The 21,554-nt window shown below is 46.3% G+C and overlaps 2 protein-coding genes across 3 annotated transcripts in view; one reads left to right on the top strand and one right to left on the bottom strand.

The window, feature by feature from the left end:
* Nucleotides 1–4,755, bottom strand: part of drg2 (developmentally regulated GTP binding protein 2) — a 37,355-nt gene extending 32,600 nt beyond the window's left edge. Inside the window, exons 1-4 of one of the 2 annotated variants that reach the window (XM_045215954.1) lie at nt 4,677–4,755; nt 2,628–2,733; nt 1,471–1,631; nt 444–533 (exon numbers count right to left, since the gene is read on the bottom strand). In XM_045215954.1, coding sequence (XP_045071889.1) covers nt 444–533; nt 1,471–1,631; nt 2,628–2,691 — 315 coding nt within the window. In that variant the 5' untranslated portion in view covers nt 2,692–2,733; nt 4,677–4,755. Of the gene's footprint in view, nt 1–443; nt 534–1,470; nt 1,632–2,627; nt 2,734–4,381 lie in introns of both variants that reach the window. The other variant, XM_045215953.1, reaches the window with a different exon arrangement.
* A 42-nt stretch (nt 4,756–4,797) lies between these two features.
* Nucleotides 4,798–20,136, top strand: gfer (growth factor, augmenter of liver regeneration (ERV1 homolog, S. cerevisiae)). The gene is made up of 3 exons (XM_041900134.2): nt 4,798–5,169; nt 19,030–19,244; nt 19,601–20,136. Exons 1-3 carry the CDS (start codon nt 4,927–4,929, stop codon nt 19,761–19,763), a joined length of 621 nt encoding a protein of 206 aa, XP_041756068.2. The 5' UTR covers nt 4,798–4,926; the 3' UTR covers nt 19,764–20,136.
* The last annotated feature ends 1,418 nt before the right edge of the window (nt 20,137–21,554 follow it).

Below are 21,554 nucleotides of genomic sequence, written 5' to 3'. Positions count from 1 at the left end.
GTACCTCTATAACTCCAGGGATACAGGTGAGGGTGGGGGGTGTACCTCTATAACTCCAGGGATACAGGTGAGGGTGGGGGGGGGGTGTACCTCTATAACTCCAGGGATACAGGTGAGGGTGGGGGGGGGGTGTACCTCTATAACTCCAGGGATACAGGTGAGGGTGGGGGGGGGTGTACCTCTATAACTCCAGGGATACAGGTGAGGGTGGGGGGGGGGTGTACCTCTATAACTCCAGGGATACAGGTGAGGGTGGGGGGGGGGGTGTACCTCTATAACTCCAGGGATACAGGTGAGGGTGGTGGGGGGGTGTACCTCTATAACTCCAGGGATACAGGTGAGGGTGGGGGGGGTGTACCTCTACAACTCCAGGGATACAGGTGAGGGTGGGGGGGGGTGTACCTCTATAACTCCAGGGATACAGGTGAGGGTGGGGGGTGTACCTCTATAACTCCAGGGATACAGGTGAGGGTGGTGAACTCATAGGAAGCTGCTTCACTGGCTGTTGCTGTCATCAGACTGAGGAAGGTGGACTAGAGGAGAGGAGAGAGACATGAGTTAACACAGAGGACTAGAGGAGAGGAGAGAGACATGAGTTAACACAGAGGACTAGAGGACAGAGACATGAGTTAACACACAGGACTAGAGGAGAGGAGAGAGACATGAGTTAACACAGAGGACTAGAGAGAGACATGAGTTAACACAGAGGACTAGAGGAGAGGAGAGAGACATGAGTTAACACAGAGGACTAGAGGACAGAGACATGAGTTAACGCAGAGGACTAGAGGACAGAGACATGAGTTAACACAGAGGACTAAAGGACAGAGACATGAGTTAACACACAGGACAGGACAGAGACATGAGTTAACACACATGACTAGAGGAGAGAGACATGAGTTAACACAGAGGACTAGAGGACAGGACAGAGACATGAGTTAACACACAGGACTACAGGACAGAGACATGAGTTAACACACAGGACAGGACAGAGACATGAGTTAACACACAGGACTAGAGGACAGGACAGAGACATGAGTTAACACACAGGACTAGAGGAGGGGACAGAGACATGAGTTAACACACAGGACTAGAGGAGAGGACAGAGACATGAGTTAACACACAGGACAGAGACATGAGTTAACACACAGGACTAGAGGACAGGACAGAGACATGAGTTAACACACAGGACAGAGACATGAGTTAACACACAGGACTAGAGGACAGAGACATGAGTTAACACAGAGGACTAGAGGACAGAGACATGAGTTAACACACAGGACTAGAGGACAGAGACATGAGTTAACACACAGGACTAGAGGACAGGACAGATACATGAGTTAACACACAGGACTAGAGGACAGAGACATGAGTTAACACAGAGGACTAGAGGACAGAGACATGAGTTAACACACAGGACTAGAAGAGGGGACATGTTGTGAGCGTGCTCAGTCTGTTTCCTGTCTGACCCACCTTTCCAACGGAGGGGAAGCCTATCAGTGCGACACGTGCGTCTCCAGACTTCATGACATCGAAGCCCTCTCCTTTGGCTCCTGCTGACTTCGAGGGCTCCAGCAGCTGGGCGCGGTACTTAGCTAGCTTAGCCTTCAGCAGACCCAGATGGTACTCAGTGGCTGCACACACACACACACACACACACACACACACACACGCGGGAAAATAGCGGGAAGATTAGGTTGGTTCAACAACTTATAGTTTCTCTGGTACTGGGTAACAAGAGCAAGGTAGAGAAGAGCCCAGGCAGTCAGCCCATTAATTAGTGTTCGGAGCCCAGGCAGTCAGCCCACTAATTAGTGTTCGGAGCCCAGGCAGTCAGCCCACTAATTAGTGTTCAGAGCCCAGGCAGTCAGCCCATTAATTAGTGTTCAGAGCTCAGGCAGTCAGCCCACTAATTAGTGTTCGGAGCCCAGGCAGTCAGCCCACTAATTAGTGTTCGGAGCCCAGGCAGTCAGCCCATTAATTAGTGTTCAGAGCCCAGGCAGTCAGCCCACTAATTAGTGTTCAGAGCCCAGGCAGTCAGCCCACTAATTAGTGTTCAGAGCCCAGGCAGTCAGCCCACTAATTAGTGTTCAGAGCCCAGGCAGTCAGCCCACTAATTAGTGTTCAGAGCCCAGGCAGTCAGCCCACTAATTAGTGTTCAGAGCCCAGGCAGTCAGCCCACTAATTAGTGTTCAGAGCCCAGGCAGTCAGCCCACTAATTAGTGTTCAGAGCCCAGGCAGTCAGCCCACTAATTAGTGTTCAGAGCCCAGGCAGTCAGCCCACTAATTAGTGTTCAGAGCCCAGGCAGTCAGCCCACTAATTAGTGTTCAGAGCCCAGGCAGTCAGCCCACTAATTAGTGTTCAGAGCCCAGGCAGTCAGCCCACTAATTAGTGTTCAGAGCCCAGGCAGTCAGCCCACTAATTAGTGTTCAGAGCCCAGGCAGTCAGCCCACTAATTAGTGTTCAGAGCCCAGGCAATCAGCACACTAATTCGTGCTCCCACTCTCATTGTGACATGGGTTGATTGAAATGTCCTGGGTAGACAGACCCCACTAGCGAGGCGTGACTGACATCAGAGTAACTGGCTAGCTAATCAGCCGGCCACTCTCGGCAGACCTCTCCGTCTTACCTTTGTTTTTCTGTGTTCGAGAGATCTCTCTCTCTATCTCTCCTATCTTCTCCAGGATACCCATGTTGTCACGGCGGGAAGGTTACACTTCTAGACTGGTTACTGCCTGGAGAGAGACAGACATATTAGACTGGTTACTGCCTGGAGAGAGACAGACACATCAGACTGGTTACTGCCTGGAGAGAGACAGACACATCAGACTGGTTACTGCCTGGAGAGAGACAGACACATCAGACTGGTTACTGCCTGGAGAGAGACAGACACATCAGACTGGTTACTGCCTGGAGAGAGACAGACACATCAGACTGGTTACTGCCTGGAGAGAGACAGACACATCAGACTGGTTACTGCCAGGAGAGAGACAGACACATCAGACTGGTTACTGCCTGGAGAGAGACAGACACATCAGACTGGTTACTGCCTGGAGAGAGACAGACACATCAGACTGGTTACTGCCAGGAGAGAGACATACACATCAGACTGGTTACTGCCTGGAGAGAGACAGACACATCAGACTGGTTACTGCCTGGAGAGAGACAGACACATCAGACTGGTTACTGCCTGGAGAGAGACAGACACATCAGACTGGTTACTGCCTGGAGAGAGACAGACACATCAGACTGGTTACTGCCCGGAGAGAGACAGACACATCAGACTGGTTACTGCCTGGAGAGAGACAGACACATCAGACTGGTTACTGCCTGGAGAGAGACAGACACATCAGACTGGTTACTGCCTGGAGAGAGACAGACACATCAGACTGGTTACTGCCTGGAGAGAGACAGACACATCAGACTGGTTACTGCCTGGAGAGAGACAGACACATCAGACTGGTTACTGCCAGGAGAGAGACAGACACATCAGACTGGTTACTGCCTGGAGAGAGACAGACACATCAGACTGGTTACTGCCTGGAGAGAGACAGACACATCAGACTGGTTACTGCCAGGAGAGAGACAGACATCAGACTGGTTACTGCCAGGAGAGAGACAGACACATCAGACTGGTTACTGCCTGGAGAGAGACAGACACATCAGACTGGTTACTGCCTGGAGAGACAGACATCAGACTGGTTACTGCCAGGAGAGAGACAGACACATCAGACTGGTTACTGCCAGGAGAGAGACAGACACATCAGACTGGTTACTGCCTGGAGAGAGACAGACACATCAGACTGGTTACTGCCTGGAGAGAGACAGACACATCAGACTGGTTACTGCCTGGAGAGAGACAAGACACATCAGACTGGTTACTGCCTGGAGAGAGACAAGACACATCAGACTGGTTACTGCCTGGAGAGAGACAGACACATCAGACTGGTTACTGCCTGGAGAGAGACAGACACATCAGACTGGTTACTGCCTGGAGAGAGACAGACACATCAGACTGGTTACTGCCTGGAGAGACAGACATCAGACTGGTTACTGCCTGGAGAGAGACAGACACATCAGACTGGTTACTGCCTGGAGAGAGACAGACACATCAGACTGGTTACTGCCTGGAGAAAGACATACACATCAGACTGGTTACTGCCTGGAGAGAGACAGACACATCAGACTGGTTACTGCCTGGAGAGAGACAGACACATCATACTGAAACCAGTGGAGGCTGCTGGGGGGGAGGACGGCTCATAATAATGGCTGGAACAGAGCGAACGGACTAGCAAACCCATAGAAACCATGTGTTTGACACCATTCCGCTCCAGCCATTACCACGAGCCCCCCCCCGTCCTCCCGAATTAAGGTGCTACCAACCTCCTGTGACTGAAACGTGTTAGCACTGCTCCTCCACAATAGCCTGGCTAACTAGCGTTAGCACTGCACCTCCACAATAGCCTGGCTAACTAGCGTTAGCTTTCTGTGTTAGCCAAGTAGTGAAAAGGATAACCACGATAATTGGTCAATCAAATGAAAACTACAGATTTTAACTATAAAACAAAGAAGTTAACAAACAAACACAAAAACTGATTAGCATGTAGTAATATCTATGAAATATACACTTTAAATGTGTTCGGCTCAGCTGCATGCATAGAAAAATGACATCACAAACCGGAACTGGAGGGTTCCGTTCTCTTTTCAATCCGGTGGGGAACAAAACATCTAACTACCTGGAAATATATTTCCTAGTCAATTCTCTAATAGTTTACAGAACACTGTTCGAGTGGACTTACTGTCCTACAAGTTTAGAATTAATTCAGACATGTGTAGTTGGTGAAAATAGAGGCCGGGTGTCATGTACAGAACACATGGAGGAGTAGTTATAAAGCGTTATAACGGAAGCGTCCTTCAGTTCTGTTCCGATGACAGATCCATCCCACAGTTACACAGCGGACATGGCCGCGTCCACCGGAGGATCATCCACCGAGAGCCTGCCCGCGGTCCAGAGGTTCCCCATCATAACCGGCAGGCCCCCGGAGGCCAGCCCCGGTAAGGACCCGGAGCAGACCGGAGAACCGAAGAAGAAGCCGTGCAGGGCTTGTACCGACTTCAAGTCGTGGATGAAGGTCCAGAAAACGCCGCAGAGCCCAGCAGCAGCGTCACAGGTGAGCTGGGTTCACCACGGGGAGCAGCCAGGCAGACTGTGAGAAACATCAACTACAGTTAAGCCCAAATCACACAGAAAAGAAGCCGTCAATTACGTCAAATTTTGCGAGCGAGAGTCAATTCACATACACTGCGTAGCGTATGCCAACGTAATTATCAGGAGAATCCACAATAAACCGTTGTATTTGTTATGTTCGCTATGAAGCCCTTGTGAATGATTGTTGTGTGTTCCTTTTCACTCGTACGGATACGGGAACCACCGGGAGCCACCGGGAGCCATCGTACCTGCCTCCTGTTACATTAGGTCATGAAAGTGAGGAAAGTTCTAGCTAAAACGGCCTAGCGGTTTATAAAGAATTTATCTGGTCTCCTTCTTTCTAGATAACAGTATTCTCTCTTGAATGGAGTTCCTCGACTTTCCCAGCCGCCTGCCAAGGGTAAATGCCTGTACTCGAAATCAATAAAGGAAGGCATAAAGTTAATTGTTTTCAGATATGTATTATTGGCACTGGCAGCTAAACGTATCAACACTAAATAGACCCATGTTTAACTATACGTGTCACAATTCCAGACGTAACAATGCACAAAGAGTCTATTTTCAGACAATTTATCTGCTCACTTGACCAGCATTGCTTCGCGGAGACATGAGGAAAATAGACTTGTTTTGTCATTTGAAGCGCAGGACGGCCCGTGAACACTAGTGGGCGGCACCGCGCGGTGAAACACCGCTTCCCATTCATTTTACATTTACGTAATTTAGCAGACGCGATTTACAGGTAAGTGAGTGCATACATTTTCATACTGGCCCCCCGTGGGAATCGAACCCACAACCCTGGCGTTGCAAACGCCATGCTCTACCAACAGAGCTACATCCCTGCCGGCCATTCCCTCCCCTACCCTGGACGACGCTGGGCCAATTGTGCGCCGCCCCATGGGTCTCCCGGTCGCGGCCGGCTGCGACAGAGCCTGGATTCGGACCAGGATCTCTAGTGGCACAGCTAGCACTGCGATGCAGTGCCTTAGACCACTGCACCACTCGGGAGATGAGAACCTCCTTTCCTCAGCCAGGGCATTGAAAATGGGTCGTAGATGGGTATTCCAGCATGACAATGACCCAAAACACACGGCCAAGGCAACAAAGGAGTGGCTCAAGAAGAAGCACATTAAGGTCCTGGAGTGGCCTAGCCAGTCTCCAGACCTTAATCCCATGTAAAATCTGTGGAGGGAGCTGAAGGTTCGAGTTGCCAAACGTCAGGCTCGAAACCTTAATGACTTGGAGAAGATCTGCAAAGAGGAGTGGGACAAAATCCCTCCTGAGATGTGTGCAAACCTGGTGGCCAACTACCAGAAACGTCTGACCTCTGTGATTGCCAACAAGGGTTTTGCCACCGAGTACTAAGTCATGTTTTGCAGAGAGATCAAATACTTATTTCCCTAATTAAAATGCAAATCAATTTATAACATTTTTGACATGTGTTTTTCTGGATTTTTTTGTTGTTATTCTGTCTCTCACTGTTCAAATAAACCTACCATTAAAATCATAGACTGATCATGTCTTTGTCAGTGGGCAAACGTACAAAATCAGCAGGGGATCAAATACTTTTCCCCCTCACTGTACCTGTATGCCTATGGATGTGTAGCTAGCTGTGTTTGGACCCTAAAACGTTTGGTGTAAATATTAGTTCAGAACAGGAGTTTTAATTGCTTCCACCAGTCAATCATTAATGGCAGAAAATGACTGTTACATGTCAATATTAGCTAGTTAGCTATGAACCTAGCTATGAACATAGCTATGAACATAAGCCAAGTTAACAAACAGATCACCGACCATTTCGAATCCCACCGTACCTTCTCCGCTATGCAATCCGGTTTCCGAGCTGGTCATGGGTGCACCTCAGCCACGCTCAAGGTCCTAAACGATATTATAACCGCGATCGATAATAGACAGTACTGCGCAGCCGTCTTCATCGACCTGGCCAAGGCTTTCGACTCTGTCAATCACCGCATTCTTATTGGCAGACTAAATAGCCTTGGTTTCTCAAATGACTGCCTCGCCTGGTTCACCAACTACTTCTCAGATAGAGTTCAGTGTGTCAAATCGGAGGGCCTGTTGTCTGGACCTCTGGCCGTCTCTATGGGGGTGCCACAGGGTTCAATTCTCGGGCCGACACTTTTCTCCGTGTATATCAATGATGTCGCTCTTGCTGCTGGTGACTCTCAGATCCACCTCTACGCAGACGACACCATTTTGTATACATCTGGCCCTTCATTGGACACTGTGTTAACAAACCTCCAAACGAGCTTCAATGCCATACAACACTCCTTCCGTAGCCTCCAACTGCTCTTAAACACTAGTAAAACTAAATGCATGCTCTTCAATCGAACGCTGCTGGCACCCGCCCACCCGACTAGAATCACTACTCTCGGCGGGTCTGACCTAGAGTATGTGGACAACTACAAATATCTAGGTGTCTGGTTAGACTGTAAACTCTCCTTCCAGACTCACATTAAGAATCTCCAATCCAAAGTTAAATCTAGAATCGGCTTCCTATTTCACAACAAAGCCTCCTTCACTCATGCTGCTAAACATGCCCTCGTAAAACTGACTATCCTACCGATCCTTGACTTCGGCGATGTCATTTACAAAATAGCCTCCAACACTCTACTCAGCAAATTGGATGTAGTCTATCACAGTGCCATCCGTTTTGTCTCCAAAGCCCCATACACTACCCACCACTGTGACCTGTACGCTCTTGTTGGCTGGTCCTCACTACATGTTCGTCGTCAAACCCACTGGCTCCAGGCCATCTATAAATCACTGCTAGGCAAATCCCCGCCTTATCTTAGCTCATTGGTCACCATAGCAGCACCCACCCGTAGTCTGCGCTCCAGCAGGTATATCTCACTGGTCATCCAAAAGTGTGGACACACCTACTCATTCCAGGGTTTTTCTTAATTTTTTTTACTATTTTCTACATTGTAGAATAATAGTGAAGACATCAAAACTATGAAATAATACATATGGAATCATGTAGTAACCAAAAAAGTGTTAAACAAATCTAAATATATTTTATATTTGAGATTCTTCAAAGTAGCCACCTTTTGCCTTGATGACAGCTTTGCACGCTCTTGGCATTCTCTCAACCAGCAGAAATGTTTTGGTACCCTTCCCCAGATCTGTGCCTCGACACAATCTTGTCTCGGAGCTCTACGGACAATTCCTTCGACCTCATGGCTTGGTTTTTGCTCTGCCATGCACTGTCAACTGTGGGACCTTATATAGACAGGTGTGTGCCTTTCCAAATCATGTCCAATCAATTGAATTTACCACAGGTGGACTCCAATCAAGTTGTAGAAACATCTCAAGGATGATCAATGGAAACAGGATGCACCTGAGCTCAATTTCGAGTCTCATAGCAAAGGGTCTGAATATTTACGTAAATAAGGTATTTCTGTTTTTTATTTGTAATACATTTGCACACATTTCTAAAAACCTGTTTTCGCTTTGTCATTATGGGCTATTGTGTGTAGATTGATGAGGGGGAAAATAATTAAATCCATTTTAGAATAAGGCTGTAACGTAACAACATGTGGAAAAAAAGGGAAGGGGTCTGAACACTTTACAAAATGCTCATTATCTGTAAGAATATGGAAGATAATGTCATTATTCGACTTTTACATCACCAGGTCATTGTGGATTACTAAAGTATAATATCTCTTATAACAAATCATGTGCATGTGACAACAGCAGGATCATATCAAGGATAGCATCACAAATGAATACATAAATACCACTTGAAGCTTGATGATGAGTTGATCATTTGAATCAGCTGTGTAAGGCTAAGGCAAAAACTAAAACGTGCACCCCTTTGGGTCCCCGGGACCAGGACTGAGAACCACCGCTCTTCACTGGGACCTCTTCATCTGCGGACAGGCTTTCACAGCTCTCTGTATCCGAGGACAGAAAACATCACAAAGAAACAGGCTTCATTATACTCATATTAGACAGCACTGAATATTATGTTGCTATTATCTCCGTCCTCACTTCTAGGGAAGTACACAACAGAACCTGTCACTCTGGGCGGCCGGGGCGTTACGTGGCTTTACCGCGTACTGACGTTCGCGGCCCGTTTCAACTAACGTGCATTCTTAATTCCAGCGTGTACACGCTCGTTCACTCGAGTAAAAAACACGCGTTTCTTTCGATTTGGCCTTTTAGAAACTGACGGACTGTCCTCTTGACTGAAGTTTATTCGCGCCAAACCTACCGTAAAGCTACTTGTTTGAGAAAACGTCACTGTTTATGGAGCTGATAATGTCACAGTTCCCTCAGCCAGAACCCAGAAGCAGACCAGGACAAGGAGAGTTGAACGAAAGTGAGGGTTTATTCAGATAACAAAAAGGTGCAGAATAATCCAGGGACAGAGCGGGCGGCGTGGGTGAGTAGTTGGGGGTGCAGTACTTGGTCCAGTGATGGCTCGGCAGCCGCCGACCATCAGGCAGAGGTGGGGTGAAGGTTCCGGACGTGTGACTGCAGGTGGAACAAAAACGGAGGTAAGGACACAAAAACTCGACAAAGTACAAAACAACCAAAACTCACGCTAGCACTCAAAACTGATACGCAGATACACCTACTGTTCATGGCTAACGATCCGGCAGGAACTGGATGTTGGGCCAGAGCCTAAGAAAGGTGCTGATTAGGCCCAGGTGTGCAGATTGCTAATGGGAAGCAGGTGCGGAAACCAGAGCGCTCCCGGAGCGTTCCCCGAACCCTCGGGAAACTGGAGATTACGACCAGGACCCGACTCAGACAGCCGGGATCGTTACAGTACCCCCTCCGACGAATGCCACCGGGCGGACTCCCGGAGCGCCAGGATGGAGGCGGTAAAAGTCCCTGATGAGATCCGCATCTAGGACCTGTCGCCGTGGAATCCAACTCCTCTCTTCAGGACCATACCCCTCCCAGTCCACGAGATACTGGAAACCCCGGCCCCGCCGTCTGGAATCCATAATGCGACGCACCGTGTAGGCAGGACCACCTCCGATCATCCGAGGAGGAGGAGGAGGAGGCGGAGGAGGCAACAGAGGACTGAGGAAGACAGGCTTGAGGCAGGAGACATGAAAGGTGGGATGGACTCTGAGCGTCCTCGGTAGTTTGAGTCGCACTGCCACTGGATTGATCACCCTCTCCACCACAAACGGACCAATAAACTTCGGTAACAACTTCCTAGACTCAGTCCGTAACGGAAGATCCCGTGTGGCCAACCAAACCCCTATCTCCGATGGTATAGGTGGGAGCGGGGGTCCGGCGACGATTCGCCTGGAGCTGATACCGGTCCGAACCTCTAAGGAGTGCCTTTCTGGCCCGATGCCAGGTCCGGTGGCAACGACGAATATGGGCCTGAACAGAAGGCACAGAGAGCTCCTTCTCCTGAGAAGGGAACAGGGGAGGTTGGTAGCCATACAGGCACTGGAAGGGAGACATCCCAGTGGCAGATGTAGGGAGAGTATTGTGGGCATACTCAACCCAAGGCAACTGAGAGGCCCAGGAGGTGGGGTTGGAAGAGACCAGACAGCGTAGCGTGGATTCCATCTTCTGGTTGGCTCTCTCCGCCTGACCATTGGATTGGGGGTGAAAACCAGATGTGAGACTGACTGTAGCTCCAATGGCCAAACAGAAGGACTTCCAGACAGCAGAGGTAAACTGAGGGCCACGGTCGGAAACGATATCACTGGGCAAACCGTGGACCCTGAAAACCTCCCTGACCAGGATCTCGGACGTCTCCGAGGCAGAGGGAAGCTTGGCAATAGGCACAAAGTGGGCGAACTTGCTGAACCTGTCCACGATAGTCAGAACGACCGTGTTCCCCTCAGAAGCGGGCAACCCCGTGACGAAGTCCAGGGCCAGATGCGACCATGGACGCCGGGGAATAGGAAGGGGGTGAAGTAGTCCAGAGCTGGGCCGATTGGTACTCTTATTCTGCGCACACACTGGACAGGCAGCCACAAAACCCCGAGTATCCTCGGCCATGGCAGGCCACCAAAAACGTCTGCGAAGAAACGCCATTGTCCGAGCCACGCCAGGGTGACAAGCCATCTTACTGGCGTGGGACCATTTGAGAACAGCAGGACGAACCGACTCTGGCACAAACAACCGACCGGGTGGACCGTTACCGGGACCGGGCTGAGTCCGAAGGGCCGCCAGCACCTCCTCCTCAATCCTCCACATAACTGCTCCCACGACGCAGTTCCGGGGGAGAATAGTCTCGGTCTTGGACCCACTCTCCTCCGTCTTGGAGAACATCCGGGACAAGGCGTCCGCCTTGCCGTTCTTAGATCCAGGTCGGAACGTCAGGACAAACTTGAATCGTCCGAAAAACAACGCCCACCTGGCCTGACGGGAGTTGAGACGTTTAGCCGATTGCACGTAAGCAAGATTCTTGTGGTCAGTCCAGACAATAAACGGTTGCTCCGCCCCCTCCAACCAGTGGCGCCACTCCTCCAAGGCAAGTTTCACCGCGAGAAGCTCCCGGTTACCCACATCGTAATTCCTCTCCGCAGGCGAAAGGCGACGAGAGTAGTAGGCGCAGGGATGGAGTTTACTGTCCGTGGAGCATCGCTGCGACAGGATGGCGCCAACTCCCACATCAGACGCGTCCACTTCAACGACGAACTGACGGGCCGTGTCCGGTTGAGAGAGAATCGGTGCGTTGGTGAATCGCCTCTTCAAATCCAGAAACGCTCGATCCGCCTCCGGATTCCACTTGAAGGTCCTGATGCTGGAAGTCAAGGCAGTTAATGGAGCGGCCACACGGCTGTAATCCCGGATGAATCTGCGGTAGAAATTCGCAAACCCCAAAAATCTCTGGAGTTGCAATCTCGTACCGGGCTGGGCCCATTCCAGAACCGCTCTAACCTTCTCCTGATCCATCCTAATCTCACCCCTGGAGATGATGTACCCGAGAAAGGATGTAGTGTGGGCGTGAAACTCGCACTTCTCGGCCTTCACGAACAGGCGATTCTCCAACAATCGCTGCAGAACCTGCCGGACATGCTGGACGTGGTCGGAAGGTTCCTTCGAGAAGATCAGAATGTCATCCAGGTAAACAAACACGAAGAGACCGATCATATCTCTCAGGACGTTGTTCACCATACTCTGGAATACCGCTGGAGCATTGGTCAGTCCAAACGGCATCACCTGATACTCGAGTGACCCATCGGTGTATTGAAACCCGTCAACCACTCGTCCCCCTCTCTGATCCGGACCAGGTGATACGCATTGCGTAGGTCTAGCTTGGTGAACACCGTAGCACCCTGTAAGGAGTCGAAGGCAGAACTCATCAAGGGCAGGGGATACTTGTTCTTGACCGTGATGTCATTCAACCCCCGATAATCAATACACGGTCGAAGAGAGCCATCCTTCTTTCCCACAAAGAAGAATCCTGCCCCCAGGGGTGATGACGAGGGACGAACGAGACCAGCAGCTAGGGACTCCTTGATGTAGGTCTCCAACGCCTCACGTTCAGGTCGGGAGATACTGTATAACCTTCCCTTGGGGTAGACAGCTCCAGGAACCAGGTTGATGGCACAATCATATGGTCGGTGGGGAGGAAGTGACAGAGCCTTCTGCTTACTGAAAACTTCCCCCAAATCGTGATATGTCTCGGGAACCAGGGACAAATCTGGGGGTTTAGCCTCAATCACCTGACTGGGAACCGAATGGGGGCAGGCAGTCTTGAGACAGTTAGCATGACAATCAAGGCTCCAACTCGTTACCTTGCCCGTCACCCAATCGAACGTGGGATTGTGTTCCTTCAGCCAGGGGTATCCAAGGACCAGAGGAACATGGGAAGACGGCAGAATGAAAAATGAAATCATCTCAGAATGATTCCCCGACAACCGCATCTTAACCGGTTCAGTCCTCATCGTGATACGTGCCAGACTACTGCCGTTCAGAGTGGTCGCCTCAATGGCTTCCGGCAATTGCTCCTTGGAAAGCCCCAGCTGTTCCACCAACTCGGCATCAAGAAAGCTTCCATCGGCACCTGAATCGATAAAAGCGTTAAGCGCTAAGCTCTGATTCCTGTTCACAAGGGTAGCCGGAAGCGGGGTCTGACAGAGGTACTGAGAGGTTGAAACTGGCTCGCTAAAAGTCCTCCCAACTTTAGCGAGCCGGGCAGTTTGACGACCGCCGGGAACAAGTGGAGATGTAATGTCCCGAGCGACCACAGTAGAGGCAGCAGTTGGTCTTACGTCTATGTTGACGCTCCTCCTTGGTTAACCCGTGCCGCCCCACTTGCATGGGTTCAGAATCGGGAGAGAGGTCCTCTCCACTAATCCTTAGTGGTGGAGAATGATCGACGTGTTCTGGTCCACCACCCGACCCGACTGGGAACTGAGAAGCTGATCGATTGGACGGACCCCATTGCTTCTCCCTCCTTCGCTCTCGGACTCGATTATCCACCCGAATAGACAAGGCTACCAAGCTGTCCAGGTCACTAGGCTCCGGATAGGAGATCAACTCATCCTTGAGCTGCTCCGACAGGCCCTGGTAAAAGGCCGCTTGCAAAGACTCCTCGTTCCACCCACTCTCCACAGCCAACGTCTTGAACTCGATCACGAAGTCGGCCACGCGGCGAGTTCCTTGGTGAAGGGAAAACAGACGCCTAGCTGCGTCCCTCCCTCGGACGGAATGGTCGAAGAGCTTCCTCATCTCGGCCGTGAACCCCTGGTATGAAGCCATGCAGGGATCCTGTCGTTCCCAAACGGCTGAAGCCCACTCCAGCGCTCGACCACGCAGCAACTCAATCAAAAAGGCTATCCTAGCCTTGTCAGTGGCATAAGAGTAGGGCTGTAGATCGAACACTAATCCACACTGCATAAGGAAGGAACGGCATCTTCCCAGCTCCCCCTCATATTTCTCCGGCGTCGGAACCTTGGGCTCACGGAGGGACACAACTTCAGAAGCGGCAGGCGAGATGGGTGAAACCGTAGTGGGTCCTCCACCGGACACTGGCGTTGGTTCTGGACCTCCATCAGGCCGGTAGAAAGGTTCCGAACTGACACCGCGATCTCCTGTAGTACCGTGCTATGATGGCCCAACATCTTCTCCTGCTGGGTAATGGCATGGCGAACGGAGTCCAGGTCCGCTGGGTTCATAATTGGCCGGATCGTTCTGTCACAGTTCCCTCAGCCAGAACCCAGAAGCAGACCAGGACAAGGAGAGTTGAACGAAAGTGAGGGTTTATTCAGATAACAAAAAGGTGCAGAATAATCCAGGGACAGAGCGGGCGGCGTGGGTGAGTAGTTGGGGGTGCAGTACTTGGTCCAGTGATGGCTCGGCAGCCGCCGACCATCAGGCAGAGGTGGGGTGAAGGTTCCGGACGTGTGACTGCAGGTGGAACAAAAACGGAGGTAAGGACACAAAAACTTCGACAAAGTACAAAACAACCAAAACTCACGCTAGCACTCAAAACTGATACGCAGATACACCTACTGTTCATGGCTAACGATCCGGCAGGAACTGGATGTTGGGCCAGAGCCTAAGAAAGGTGCTGATTAGGCCCAGGTGTGCAGATTGCTAATGGGAAGCAGGTGCGGAAACCAGAGCGCTCCCCGGAGCGTTCCCGAACCCTCGGGAAACTGGAGATTACGACCAGGACCCGACTCAGACAGCCGGGATCGTTACAGATAAACTGTTTATGGAGCTGATAAACTGTTTATGGAGCTGATAAACTGTTTATGGAGCTGATAAACTGTTGCTTCGTGGACACCTCTGGAAACGGTCACATTGTTATGACTCAGCCAGGGCTCTACTGTTCACGAAAATGTTGATGAAACTATGTTATTATCTAGTCCTAGAAGACCTATTTAGATTAGAAACGATGTTATTATCTAGTCCTAGAAGACCTATTTAGATTAGAAACAAGGTTATTATCTAGTCCTAGAGGACCTATTTAGATTAGAAACGAGGTTATTATCTAGTCCTAGAGGACCTATTTAGATTAGAAACGAGGTTATTATCTAGTCCTAGAGGACCTATTTAGATTAGAAACAAGGTTATTATCTAGTCCTAGAGGACCTATTTAGATTAGAAACGATGTTATTATCTAGTCCTAGAGGACCTATTTAGATTAGAAACGATGTTATTATCTAGTCCTAGAGGACCTATTTAGATTAGAAACTATGTTATTATCTAGTCCTAGAGGACCTATTTAGATTAGAAACAAGGTTATTATCTAGTCCTAGAAGACCTATTTAGATTAGAAACGATGTTATTATCTAGTCCTAGAGGACCTATTTAGATTAGAAACAAGGTTATTATCTAGTCCTAGAGGACCTATTTAGATTAGAAACAAGGTTATTATCTAGCCCTAGAAGACCTATTTAGATTAGAAACGATGTTATTATCTAGTCCTAGAAGACCTATTTAGATTAGAAACTAGGTTATTATCTAGTCCTAGAGGACCTATTTAGATTAGAAACGATGTTATTATCTAGTCCTAGAGGACCTATTTAGATTAGAAACAAGGTTATTATCTAGTCCTAGAGGACCTATTTAGATTAGAAACAAGGTTATTATCTAGTCCTAGAAGACCTATTTAGATTAGAAACAAGGTTATTATCTAGTCCTAGAGGACCTATTTAGATTAGAAACGAGGTTATTATCTAGTCCTAGAAGACCTATTTAGATTAGAAACGAGGTTATTATCTAGTCCTAGAAGACCTATTTAGATTAGAAACAAGGTTATTATCTAGTCCTAGAGGACCTATTTAGATTAGAAACAAGGTTATTATCTAGTCCTAGAAGACCTATTTAGATTAGAAACTATGTTATTATCTAGTCCTAGAAGACCTATTTAGATTAGAAACGAGGTTATTATCTAGTCCTAGAAGACCTATTTAGATTAGAAACAAGGTTATTATCTAGTCCTAGAGGACCTATTTAGATTAGAAACAAGGTTATTATCTAGTCCTAGAGGACCTATTTAGATTAGAAACAAGGTTATTATCTAGTCCTAGAGGACCTATTTAGATTAGAAACAAGGTTATTATCTAGTCCTAGAAGACCTATTTAGATTAGAAACGAGGTTATTATCTAGTCCTAGAGGACCTATTTAGATTAGAAACAAGGTTATTATCTAGTCCTAGAGGACCTATTTAGATTAGAAACGAGGTTCTGGATAAGAGCGTCTGCTAAATGACTAAAATGTAAATATGTAAATGTTATTATCTAGTCCTAGAGGACCTATTTAGATTAGAAACGATGTTATTATCTAGTCCTAGAAGACCTATTTAGATTAGAAACGATGTTATTATCTAGTCCTAGAAGACCTATTTAGATTAGAAACAAGGTTATTATCTAGTCCTAGAGGACCTATTTAGATTAGAAACAAGGTTATTATCTAGTCCTAGAAGACCTATTTAGATTAGAAACGATGTTATTATCTAGTCCTAGAAGACCTATTTAGATTAGAAACAAGGTTATTATCTAGTCCTAGAGGACCTATTTAGATTAGAAACGATGTTATTATCTAGTCCTAGAAGACCTATTTAGATTAGAAACGATGTTATTATCTAGTCCTAGAAGACCTATTTAGATTAGAAACGAGGTTATTATCTAGTCCTAGAGGACCTATTTAGATTAGAAACAAGGTTATTATCTAGTCCTAGAGGACCTATTTAGATTAGAAACAAGGTTATTATCTAGTCCTAGAAGACCTATTTAGATTAGAAACAAAGTTATTATCTAGTCCTAGAGGACCTATTTAGATTAGAAACAAGGTTATTATCTAGTCCTAGAGGACCTATTTAGATTAGAAACAAGGTTATTATCTAGTCCTAGAGGACCTATTTAGATTAGAAACGAGGTTATTATCTAGTCCTAGAGGACCTATTTAGATTAGAAACGAGGTTATTATCTAGTCCTAGAGGACCTATTTAGATTAGAAACGAGGTTATTATCTAGTCCTAGAGGACCTATTTAGATTAGAAACTAGGTTATTATCTAGTCCTAGAAGACCTATTTAGATTAGAAACGATGTTATTATCTAGTCCTAGAAGACCTATTTAGATTAGAAACAAGGTTATTATCTAGTCCTAGAGGACCTATTTAGATTAGACACAAGGTTATTATCTAGTCCTAGAGGACCTATTTAGATTAGAAACAATGTTATTATCTAGTCCTAGAGGACCTATTTAGATTAGAAACGATGTTATTATCTAGTCCTAGAGGACCTATTTAGATTAGACACAAGGTTATTATCTAGTCCTAGAGGACCTATTTAGATTAGAAACAAGGTTATTATCTAGTCCTAGAAGACCTATTTAGATTAGAAACAATGTTATTATCTAGTCCTAGAGGACCTATTTAGATTAGAAACGAGGTTATTATCTAGTCCTAGAAGACCTATTTAGATTAGAAACGAGGTTATTATCTAGTCCTAGAAGACCTATTTAGATTAGAAACAATGTTATTATCTAGTCCTAGAGGACCTATTTAGATTAGAAACAATGTTATTATCTAGTCCTAGAGGACCTATTTAGATTAGAAACGAGGTTATTATCTAGTCCTAGAAGACCTATTTAGATTAGAAACAAGGTTATTATCTAGTCCTAGAAGACCTATTTAGATTAGAAACAAGGTTATTATCTAGTCCTAGAGGACCTATTTAGATTAGAAACGATGTTATTATCTAGTCCTAGAAGACCTATTTAGATTAGAAACTATGTTATTATCTAGTCCTAGAAGACCTATTTAGATTAGAAACGAGGTTATTATCTAGTCCTAGAAGACCTATTTAGATTAGAAACGATGTTATTATCTAGTCCTAGAAGACCTATTTAGATTAGAAACAATGTTATTATCTAGTCCTAGAAGACCTATTTAGATTAGAAACAATGTTATTATCTAGTCCTAGAGGACCTATTTAGATTAGAAACGAGGTTATTATCTAGTCCTAGAAGACCTATTTAGATTAGAAACAAGGTTATTATCTAGTCCTAGAAGACCTATTTAGATTAGAAACAAGGTTATTATCTAGTCCTAGAGGACCTATTTAGATTAGAAACAAGGTTATTATCTAGTCCTAGAGGACCTATTTAGATTAGAAACAATGTTATTATCTAGTCCTAGAAGACCTATTTAGATTAGAAACTATGTTATTATCTAGTCCTAGAAGACCTATTTAGATTAGAAACAATGTTATTATCTAGTCCTAGAGGACCTATTTAGATTAGAAACAAGGTTATTATCTAGTCCTAGAAGACCTATTTAGATTAGAAACAATGTTATTATCTAGTCCTAGAAGACCTATTTAGATTAGAAACTATGTTATTATCTAGTCCTAGAAGACCTATTTAGATTAGAAACAAGGTTATTATCTAGTCCTAGAAGACCTATTTAGATTAGAAACAATGTTATTATCTAGTCCTAGAAGACCTATTTAGATTAGAAACAATGTTATTATCTAGTCCTAGAGGACCTATTTAGATTAGAAACGAGGTTATTATCTAGTCCTAGAAGACCTATTTAGATTAGAAACAAGGTTATTATCTAGTCCTAGAAGACCTATTTAGATTAGAAACAAGGTTATTATCTAGTCCTAGAGGACCTATTTAGATTAGAAACAAGGTTATTATCTAGTCCTAGAGGACCTATTTAGATCAGTAAACCTGAACGATGTCAGTGTGGATAGCCCCACTAACTCTGCATGCGTTTCATCATGTTGTGTAATGATGACTTGGTAATGCCCATCAGACCAGTCAGTCAAGCAGAATGTGTCTGTCTGTCTGTCTCCCTGTGTGTGTGTGTGTGTGTGTGTGTGTGTGTGTGTGTGTGTGTGTGTGTGTGTGTGTAGGCGGCCCAGGCTGAGCGTGTGGAGCCCCAGCGGCAGCCGGAGTGTCCGCCGGACAGGGAAGAGTTAGGGCGTAACACCTGGTCCTTCCTGCACACCATGGCAGCCTACTACCCAGACCGGCCCTCCCCCAGACAGCAGACAGACATGGGACAGTTCATCAACCTCTTCTCTAAGGTCTTCCCCTGCCAGGAGTGTGCTGAGGACCTGCGGACAAGGTCAGGGGTCAGGTGTTTTTGGTCGTGGGTTAGAGGTTAGAGGTTAGAGGTCAGGTGTTATGTTAATGTGTGTTACGTTAGCTGCTTTTGTGGCTGGTGTTGAGCGTTTGTATTATTTGGTTCTAGTGGGTTAAAGGTCACAGATGGCTGGGTGACTGGCAGCAGACACAGGTCCACTTCCTGTCCAACTAGATACCCAGGAGTTGCATTGCATGTCACGTAATCCACTCGGGCGTCAGATTGCTATATCATATGTGGTTAGCTGATGTGTTAAATACCTATCCAGGCATTGTCAGATCCAGGCAGGAACCCCGACCACAGTGTTTACTAATGACATCACTTCCTGTTTCCTCAAGGTTGAAGACCAATCAGCCAGACGCCAGTAGTCGTCATGCCCTCTCCCAGTGGCTGTGTGGCATCCATAACGACGTTAACGCTCGGCTGGGGAAGCAGCGGTTTGACTGTTCCCGCGTGGATGAGCGGTGGAGGGACGGATGGGAGGATGGGAGCTGTGACTGATCAATCCATTGATTGATTGATTTAATTGATTTGTTCGTTACTATAGCTGGGAACTCAGAGATACAGAAGACGTCTAGTGACACCCTGTCCCCATATATAGTACTGTTTAGGGAACGATATGGCATCTGAGACAGAGACAAATGTAATATTCTCTGATTGGCTACGGATCTCTCTGCTCTGTCCATATCAAAATGATGCACACTATCAATCTGTTGTGCAGTGCATTCAGAAAGTATTCAGACCCCCCTGGACTCATTCCACATGTTGTTGTGTTTCAGCCTCAGTTCAAAATGGATGACATTGTTTTTTTCCCCCCTCACCCATCTACACACAAGACCCCATAATGACAAAAAGTGAAAATGTGTTTTTAGATATTTTAGCAAATGTATTGAAAAGGAAATGCAGAAATATCTAATTTTACATAAGTATTCACACCCCTGAGTCAATACATGTTAAAATCACCTTTGGCAGCGATTACAGCTGTGAATCTTTCTGGTAAGTCTCTAAGAACTTTGCACACCTGGATTGTAAAATATTTTCATATTATTATTTTTATAATTCTTCAAGCTCTGTCAAGTTGGTTGTTGATCATTGCTAGACAACCATTTTCAAGTCTGCCATAGATTTTCAAGCCGATTTAAGTCAAAACTGTAACTAGGCCACTCAGGAACATTCAATGTCTTCTTGGTAAGAAACTCCAGTGTATATTTGGCCTTGTGTTTTAGGTTATTGTCCTGCTGAAAGGTGAATTTGGCTCCCAGCGTCTGTTGGGAAGCAAACTGAACCAGGTTTTCCTCTAGGAATTTGTCTGTGCTTAGCTCCATTCCGTTTCTTTTTTTATCCTGAAAAACTCCCTAGTCCTTGCCGTTGACAAACATACATATAACATGATGCAGCCACCACCATGCTTGAAAATATGAAGAGTGGTACTCAGTGTTGTGTTTGCCTGAAACATAACGCTTTGCAGTTTTACTTTCGTACCTTGTTGCAAACAGGATGCATGTTTTGGAATATTTTCACTCTGTCATTTAGCTTAGTATTGTGGAGTAACTACAATGTTGTTGATCCATCCTCAGTTTTCTCCTAATCACAGCCATTAAACTCTAACTGTTTTAAATTCACCATTGGCCTCATGGTGAAATCCCTGAGCGGTTTCCTTCCTCTCCGGCAACTGAGTTAGGAAGGACACCTGTATCTTTGTAGTGACTGGGTGTATTGATACACCATCCAAAATGTAATTAATAATTTCACTATGCTTAAAGGTTTGATTCTGTGTTTGAAATTCACTGCTCGACTGAGGGACCTTACAGATAATTGTATGTGTGGGGTACAGAGATGAGGTAGTCATTCAAAAATCATGTTAAACACTATTATTGCACACAGAGTGAGTCCATGCAACTTATTACAGTGCCTTGCAAAAGTATTCATCCCCCTTGGCTTTTTCCTATTTTGTTGCATTACAACCTGTAATTTAAATGGATTTTTATTTGGATTTCATGTAATGGACATACACAAAATAGTCCAAATTGGTGAAGTGAAATGAAAAAAACGTGTTTTAAAAAAAGTCTAAGAAATAAATAACTGACAAGTGGTGCGTGCATATGTATTCACCCCCTTTGCTATGAAGCCCCTAAATAAGATCTGGTGCAACCAATTACCTTCAGAAGTCACATAATTAGTTAAATAACGTTCACCTGTGTGCAATCTAAGTGTCACATGATCTCAGTATATATATACACCTGTTCTGAAAGGCCCCAGAGTCTGCAACACCACTAAGCAAGGGGCACCACC

The sequence above is a fragment of the Coregonus clupeaformis genome, unplaced genomic scaffold (assembly GCF_020615455.1).
Source record: "Coregonus clupeaformis isolate EN_2021a unplaced genomic scaffold, ASM2061545v1 scaf0565, whole genome shotgun sequence".
Taxonomy (NCBI): domain Eukaryota; kingdom Metazoa; phylum Chordata; class Actinopteri; order Salmoniformes; family Salmonidae; genus Coregonus; species Coregonus clupeaformis.
The sequence above is the reverse complement of the archived record's forward strand: the minus strand, read 5'-3'. Positions and strand labels throughout refer to the sequence as shown.